This window comes from Petaurus breviceps, unplaced genomic scaffold (genome assembly GCF_028583685.1).
Source record: "Petaurus breviceps papuanus isolate PSGF00001 unplaced genomic scaffold, PetGlider_PUasm1.0 214, whole genome shotgun sequence".
Classification (NCBI taxonomy): Eukaryota; Metazoa; Chordata; class Mammalia; order Diprotodontia; family Petauridae; genus Petaurus; species Petaurus breviceps.
In genome coordinates this window covers 4,484,880-4,494,026 of record NW_027185863.1, presented here as the reverse complement: position 1 = coordinate 4,494,026, position 9,147 = coordinate 4,484,880, and the positions used below count along the sequence as shown (strand labels likewise).

General features: G+C 36.0%; 1 protein-coding gene across 1 annotated transcript in view; it reads right to left on the bottom strand.

Moving 5' to 3' along the window:
• Positions 1-5,399, bottom strand: part of LOC138165721 (vertebrate ancient opsin-like) — a 313,361-nt gene extending 307,962 nt beyond the window's left edge. The window contains exon 1 of the mRNA XM_069093997.1: positions 5,057-5,399. Coding sequence (XP_068950098.1) covers positions 5,057-5,399 — 343 coding nt within the window. The remainder of the gene's footprint in view (positions 1-5,056) is intronic.
• Positions 5,400-9,147: the final 3,748 nt, after the last annotated feature.

Genomic DNA, 9,147 nt, shown 5'->3' with positions numbered 1-9,147 from the left:
GAAGAAGAAGAAGAAGAAGAAGAAGAAGAAGAAGAAGAAGAAGAAGACCAAGACCAAGACCAAGAAGATGTACAACCAAAATTCAGGGAAAGGTCAAAAAGTGCTACTCTCTAAAATTGAAATTAGCAAAAAGCAACACAAAATGCATGATATCAGCTCTCTGTGGAAAACTTCCCAGAAAATAATACACCTAAGAAGGACATATAAGAAGCAAATAGTCCTGGTGACAGCTTGATGACTTGAAAGCCCATGGCTTCAGAAGGAATTGCATCACATTCATTCATGAAACAAGCTGGTTTTTGCAAATGCATGTCCCTACTTGCAGCATCATTTTCTATATTAGTAATTGTGAAGGACAACCAAGCTGCGAGCAGTACCACAGATTGGTCTAGGTACACACATGAAGCCTGATTAGCAGCAAGTTTTACTAATCAGGATAGCACTTAGTTATGAAAATAACTGAAGCTGAAAAAATTCTGAAATCTAAAATCTAAAAATTCTATTTTTAGATAATTCCTCACTTGTAGATTATAAAAAACTGTCAACTTGCCTGGCGTCTACTAGTTAAACTTTGTAAGAAAATATATATCATATATATATATATATTTATACATATTTTTTTGTTTTTCCATTGTATGCAGATTTGAAAGATATAGCATTTCTCTGTTGTATATTGGATTATGTAGAAAATGTTTGCAAACAATTGAGAAGTGATTAAAAAAAAGTACCTGTGCATGTTTTGTGTAGTATCTTGGCATTTGTACTAATAGTTAAAACAGTTAAAAGTTCTATTTTCACTTCCAAATAAAAATAAACTCACACACACACAAATAATACACCTAAGAAGATACAATTTATAAATGTGACCATAAAACTATCAAGCATCTTCTGACTCCCAGTTAAAATGTAAGAAGGTTGTTACCAAATAAATAATATCATGTCCATCACAAATTATGTTGTAATAGTGAAAGTTTTTGAGGACTGATAAGAAATATTGGGAAAGTAGAGTTGTATGGTAAGCATTATCTCCGGTAATGTGCAGAGGAGAAGGTGCCCTGACCAGTCCACACAATATTCTAGTATTCTTTATAGGCTGATAGCCCTAAAAATGGGATGGGAAACATCAAATGTTCAGTCTGGTTAACATATGAACAGCAACAACAATAACATATGACAGTAATAATAATACTAACCTTTATGTAGTGCTTAGTATGTACCAGACACTACGCTAAATGCTTAACAAATATTATCTCACAGCAATCCTGGAAGATAAATATTGTAATTTCCCCCATTTTATAGATGAAGAAACTAAGGTAAGCAGTGATTAAGTTGACTTACCTGGGGTTACAGAGTTATTAAGCATTCGAGACTGGATTTGAATTCAGGTCTTCCTGACTCTAGGCCCAGCATATCATTTAATTATCTGTACTCTGACTCCCAAAAAAAGCTCTTCGTCTTAATCTGGTTTTTACAAATAGATATTTCTACTGATAAAAGGACTTGCCTGCCAGCAGATGCAAATGTTTTATTTTTATTGGCAAGTATACTTCTTAGTAAAACTTTGGGTTCATCAGTCAATTTCTTATGTGTTTAATTAATGTAGCTATCTCCCACTTAAATGATCATCAAGTGGTATTAATGGATAAGATCAAGTTTCTGAATATGCAAAAAAACCCCAACAGAATAGACCTTGGACCTGAGATGTCACTGCCTCTATTTTTAAATATAATGGATGCATTTCCAAATATGATATTTTAATTAATTGATCTTTTAATTTATGGAATGAAAAAAGTATTTCCCTTAATATCATATAATAAAAACATAATATAATCATATAATAAAAAACACATAAAACTGCAAATCTATCATGTACAACTTGCTATTCCTTTTAAATATATAATAAAGTCATCGTATAAATTTCTTTTTTCCCCTTTTTTCCTTTCTTTTTTTTTAAATTTAGACATAATGATATGTCTAGAGACAGCATCAAGCAGTAGACAGAATACTGGGCCTGGAATCAAGAAGACCTGGTTCAAGTCTCACCATTGATATAAGAATTTTAACCTTGAGCAAGTCACTTTAACCTCTGTACCTTAGGAAAGTCCCTAGGACTTATCTACTCAAGGCATAGGTCTAAGAGAGGACTTGAAGAAAACTCAGCTCCTAACATAAGGTTTCAATTGAAGATAGGGTGCCCTCCCATTTCTAAAGTCCAAGTATTTAATGAGCACCTGTTACAAGCAAAGCATTGCCCTAGGACAGGAGCTCTTAAACATGGCTTCCTAAGGATTCTAGTCATAAATTTCAGGGAATCTGTAAACTTAGTAGGGAAAAAAAGAACTTTATTGTCACTAATTTTGACTTTTCTTCATAATTTCCTTTATTTTATGTATTTTTAAAAAAGCCTTATTCTGACAAAATGTTGTTAGGCTTCACCAGAGGTCAGTGATATAATGTGGTTAAGAACCCCCATGTCTAGAACTTCTGAGGTCTAAATCAATGTTTTACTTGTTAGCAACTTAACAGTATCCCAACAGGGATATTTCATCTGTCATCCTTCTCCTTTTCCTCTCCCCTTTCTTATCCTTTCCTCTGGGTTAGTAATTTGCTAAAGATCGAGAGGTCGGGGCTGAGAAGGAGAAAGAAAAGGTTTATGGGACAGTTCTTACCCATGTGATACCAATTTCTTCCCTTTACCCATTCTTCAGTTATTGAAGAATGTATTCACAAAAAAAGCATGAGCATTGTAATGGGAAATAACCCTCAAATGTGCATATTTAAATTACTTATCAATAATAACTTAGCAAGTTTAATTATTTAATTCAAAGACCACATACATGACTCTTGTTTACAAGAATGGATGTATAAATTATGTTTTCTTTATATGACTGTCCAAAGTGGAATTACAAGAGAATATTTTGTTCTGCCAAAAGCTGGTCTAGTCAGATCTTTAACATTTTTCCCAAAGCAAAAGACTTTATCCGAATCATATGAAAGTTAAAAAAAAAGGTTAACAGCAGAAGTTTGTGCAGGAGACTGAATCAACATACCAAAACCTCCTCAAGAGACTAAGAACAATTTTGATAACCTGTTTTGCATTCTGGCATCTCTCAAATGAGTACAGTTTTGTTACAAGAGAGAGAGAGAGACAGAGAGAGAGAGAGAGAGAGACAGAGAGAGAGACAGAGAGAGAGACAGAGAGAGAGACAGAGAGAGAGAGAGAGAGACAGAGAGAGACAGAGAGAGAGAGACAGAGAGAGACAGAGAGAGAGACAGAGACAGAGACTTCTCTAACACATCCATCTAATCTTGGGCAAGTGTAATGGGAATCTGAAGATCTTTCTTGCCCCTTGTCTCCTTGATAGGCTTAAGTGAATCTGAGAACCTTCCCTGATTTGAAAATATACTCTGCCCCCTAACAGGCTGAATGTGGTCACATGGAGCCTGTGGAGGGAGGCTTGTTTTTTCAGGAACACCCATGCTTTATTACTTTGTGATTGGGCAGTAGGTCAACAGGGCTGTAATGAGGTTTTGCTTTGGGGCTCACTTTGGGAAGAGTTGTGTGATTCGACCAGATGAGACTCTGGGCACCCTTTCAGCCCCCCAACTTTGAAAACCCAGATGTTGGTGCTTCCCTCTCTGGTCACTAAGGTTTGGATGTAATGGTCAGACAGTTGGAAGCCCTGACTGCTGAATTGTGTTATTTTCTGTTGTAACTTTTGTTTATATTCTCTGAAGTTCAGGATGCTAACTTTTTCCCCTGAACCAGGTAAATGATATATGTTTGATTAAAGTAAGCTTGTTAACCCATTTTGAGTTGCTCTCCTTTAGTAAAGCAGATCTAAGAACCTGTGCTAGCAGCCATCCTGGATATGCCAGGGTGCTTGCTGCTACAGCAAGTCACCAGTCTTCCTGGATTTTAGCTATCTCGACTGTAAAATAAAGAGTTTGGAATGAATAACTTCTGAAGCTCCTTTAGGGCATACTATGTATCATCATTATTGTTGTTATTATTATTTATTATTATTATTATACAAAACCTGTAATTTCAATGGAATAGAGAAATCCTGGTGAATAAAGACAAGGGCAAATGGGTACCAGCTCTACAATTCAAAATCTTGTGGATTGTCCTGGGACCTGCCCAAGGTCCCACTGCCACTGCGCATCAGAAGTAAGACTTTTAAACTCTAGACCTACTGACTCCAAGACTGGCTCTCAACTCTGCCACACTGCTTTTCCTATGAATCAGATTTGTAAATTCTATTTCTGTTATTTAGTTATTTTCACCCTTGTCTTATTCTTTGTGGCCCCTTTTGGAGATTTTCTGGGCAAAGATACTGGAGTGGTTTGCCGTTTCCTTCTCCAGCTCATTTTATAGATGAGGAAACTGAGAAAAATGGGGTTATGAGACTTGCCAAGGGTCACATAGCTATTGTCTGAAACTAGATTTGAACTCAAGATCTCCCTGACTCCATGCCTAGCTTTCTATCTACTGAGCCACCTAGATGCCCATAAATTCTAGTACTAAGTATAAATTAGCATTGCAACCAAGTAAACCAAACTTTCAGGTACATAAATTTTAGAAGCTAAATTCTATCAGAGATGTCAGATCATTTGCATACTCAAAGAAATCCTATAACTAGCCAAGTAAACTATTACAAAAGATTATGTTTGAGAAACATTGCTCCCAAAGGATATCATTGGTAATCAGTCATTCTATTTACAATTTCATTATTCAACCATTCTAAGTAACACATGTTCTTTCAAATAAATCACTAAAGATAGCAAATATAATGTAAGTCATCTGTAGAAAATGTATTTTGCATATTTCTTCTTTTACTTCTGTGGTTCAAATAAAGGGAAAATAGGGTGCTATTTAGCCTCAATCATAAATCTGAAAAACACCCAAAAAAATGGAAACTTTTGATTTACCACATTCCTGTATACTCACGCAAGAACTAAAAAAACCTTCTTTAGATTTATAACCACATTCAAGAAAAAGGTCTATGATCCCGCTCATAACTGCCAAGACACTTGAGATATCTGGGCTTCTTACCAAAGCAAGAGTTGGCAAAGCCATACCACCTGCATCCGTGGTACCCTCCGATCCACCTGCCTCGGATACTGGATGCAAAACTCAGTGTGGTTCCTGAAAGGCAAACCAGCATGTCACTGATGCTGATGTTCAACAGAAGCATATTGACAGGATTTCTAAGGACTTTAAACTTGCAGAAGAGGACAAGAACAATGAAGTTATTGATGAAACCCAAGATAAGGATTAAACCAAGGAATACTGCCGTGACTGTGTGACCTGTTCTAGAAAGCCCGTTTCTTTGCTTCTCCTCAGAGTCAGTCAGTAGAGTCCCAAAGCTCACATTTGTAGTCAGATTGATACTCATTCTGCAGGTGAAGAAAAGAAATCCAGTAAAGAAAAATACTTTTTCCAAACTTTTTAGTTGTCACCCAAAAAAACAAATAAATAAAGGCTTCCACTTTTTACTCTAAGCATTAGTCTGAGAGCAATTGGCCCACAAAATAGTCCTCATGAACGGGATCAAAGCTTTTTTTTTTAATCTTTGTAATCAGAAGTTTCAGGAAAAGCTGGAAAGGGAGCTGTTTTTTATCTTGACTTGTTAGAAACCATGATTGTTTGCTCAATTAAGCAATCTGGAGACGTAGAGAATGCTAAGTGTTCAAATGCTTCCTCCTGAGGCTTCTTTTCTTCTGTTGAAGAGAGTTTCTCAGTGGAGTGCTATTACAAATGGCCACATTCAGCATCATTTCCTCATGGCAAAGTATCCTAAGGAGATGAAGAAGGAAGGGAGGAAAAGATGAAAGTTACAATGTTCATTTTCATACCATGACAGGGCAGCTCAGTCATGGCCTCTTATAATCTGGAAATGCGACTGATAAGATTCTTCAGGATTCTTGCATGTGCTGCAACATGCTTGCTCACACATACATGCACATTTGAAAAGGATACAAACATTGAATAGCTATACAATGTGGTAGGAAGAGTCCTGCACTTGAATTCTGGAGTTCAAATCTTGCTTTTGACACTTGTGTAATGCTACCGAGTTATTTAATTCTCAGAGCCTCAGTTTCCTCATTTGAATGTAACCAGGGAATGGAAAATTCAAATATGCTTCATACCCGTGTGATGAGTCAGATAAGAATAATGATATGTACACTTCCTTACAGGGTTATGTTGAGAAAAGTTCTTGGCAAGCCTAGAAGGCAAACCTTAAAGTACTCTATAAATATGAGTAGTGAGTATTGAATTAGGGCAGCTAGGTGGCACAGTGGATAGAGTTCCTCGCCTGGAGTCAAGAAGACTCATTTTCTTAAGTTCAAATTTGGCCTCAGACACTTACTAGTGCCCCTGAGTAAATCACTTAACCCCATTTTCCTCAACTTCCTCATCTGTAAAATTATTTAGAGAAGGAAATGGCAAACCACTCTAGTATCTGTGCCAAGAGAACCCCAGATGGGGTCATGAAGAGTCAAACCTGACTGAAATGACCAAACAACAGTATTCAGTTAACTTGATATTGCTGTCATCAGCCATGATCATGCAGGGAAAGAGAAGCTACATGAAGAAGGTAAAAAGCATTGAACCACAGAATAGTAACCTTAGAGATCATTTCACCCAACTGTCTCATTTTATAGATGAGGAAACTGAAGTCTAGAGAGGTAACACAATTTTTCACATAGTGAATTAGTGTCAGTGCCCCAAGCATGGATCAGGTTTCATCTTTCAGTATAATGCCATGCTGTTCTGAATGTGACTGAGAAGTCTTCTTTCTTTTAACCTCAGTTTCATAGACATTACTTGATGGATTATTTACTCACTTAGATTTCTGATGAATCCCCTTGTCCCTTTACTGATTTTTCATTTGTTCAACAAATGTCTACAGAGTTCATCAATGAAATAAATTTGATGTCTTAGGACCATAGATTTAGACTTGGAAAGGACTTTAGAGATCATCTTATACAACCCCTTTTTCAGATTTAAAAAAAAGTGGGTCCTCGAAGGTCTGACTTGACTAAGGTCAAACATATGTTAAGTCACAGAGTTGGACTTTTAAACCAGGTCCTTTGATTCCAAATCCAGTACTCTGTCTACTGCATTAGTCACAAGATCCATATTCACATCCTGTCTCCACTAGGTACTACTGCCTGTTTGTTAGACTTCAAAAAAAAATCACGATCTCTCTAAGCATCATCTTCATCTATAAAATAGGAAGGAAAATACCTGTACTAACTACTTAGAGGTTCACTATGAAGAAAGCACTTCATGAACCTACAAAATACTGTTTTAGAGTATCATATGACTATATTCAAGGACCTGGGCTGCATTTTTCTTCCTATTCATTCAGGGCTTTCACAAAGACTCTGTTTTGTCAGATGCTTTTTCTCCCTTCCACATGCTTGCAGATATTAGCCATTCATTTTTTTTTAATTAGCACCTTCCAACATCTGACTCTCAAATCCAAACTCTCATTAATCTCATACATTTGTTGACTTGGTTGAAATGAAAAGAAAAAGATTACTTTTCATGTTTGCTATCATATTCTACCTGCCTTTGAAAAATAGAAGGCTTATTGGACTTCTAGTATTTTGCCTAATAAGGAAAGTTTTCATTAGCAAATCATCAATATTGAAACTATTGCCTAAAATTAGTTTGTTTGTTTGTTTGCTTTTTGGAGGGCAATTGAGGGTAAGTTATTTGCCCAAGGTCACAGAGCTAGTTTTTGTGTTAAGTATCTAAGGTCAGATTTGAACTCTGGTCCTCCTGATTCCAGGGCCAGTGATCTATTCACTGCACCACCTAGCCACCCAAGTTTTTCTTTTTTAACAATTTATACCTTGAGTTACCTGTCAGGGTAAATTATAAATTATAAATATATATGTATTTATATGTTAAAATATATAAATTTATATATATACATATATAATATACATCTACATATTTTCTAAAGTTTTGCACTCCTAGGAAATAGATTATTATAGATAAAATGTTGACATGCACTTTACCTGGATTAGATGGACCAGTGGCTAAAATATGAGGCCTGAAGTCATGAAGACTCATTTTCCTGAGTTCAAATATGGCTTCAGATGCTCACTGACTATGTGACCCTGAGCAAGTCACTTAACCCTATTTGCTTCATTTTCCTAATGTGTAAAATGAACTCGAGGAGGAAATGGCAAACCATTCCAGTATCTTTGTCAGGAATATCCCAAAATGGGGTCACAAAGGGTCAGACACAAGTGAAATGATTGAACAATAACAACCTTACCCAAGACAAGTTCCATAAACTATCAAAATGTCCACAAAAATAGATATTTTGCATTGTCTAATTACTTAAATTAAAATTTTAATTATGAACTTTTAATTCTAAATTATCTTACTATTATAAAAATTAGCATCACCATTTCAAACTTTAGTTAATATAGTAATTCTATTTAATAAAGCTCTTGTTAAAAGCATTTTGAAAGATAGTTTCTGAATACATATCAATGATATAATATCTATTGAGCTCCAGTTCTGCTAGTTGAACTTATTCACAAATCAAAATTGGTTCTTGACCTGGCAACAAAAGGCCAGAATAGTAGACTTTATATCTTTGAATTTGCCTGTACTATAAAATTAACATAGTAAGATACTACTTTTTTTTTAATTGAGATACCTTCTTTTTCTCTCCCATCATGACTGCTACCATTCTGTATTTTGTAATATCCTGGAAATTTAAGAGACCCAGAGATGTTCACTCAGAAGTAAAACCCAGAGTTATCTTGAATGTAAAAATGTTTTCCAGAAGTCCAAATGTTCATCTTTAGAGGGGAGTCTGGTGTGCCTATAGCACAGGGTTTGTATTATTCAAGGTCCTGCTACCAGCACACTAGCCTTGATTCCATATTTACAACTAGAAACCTACACTTAATAAAAGCATATCATGGCATCAATTGAGCCAAAGGCCCTTCATGGGCCAACACATTCACCCTGCCTGTCTATCTCTGTCTCCCTCTGTCTCTTTCTCTCATCCTTTAGCCTTCTTTCTTTGTGTCTCTCCTCCATCAGTTTATCTCTCCTCTGTTTCCATCTCTCTCTGTCTCTCCCTCTCTTCTTTCATCTGTCTGTCTCTG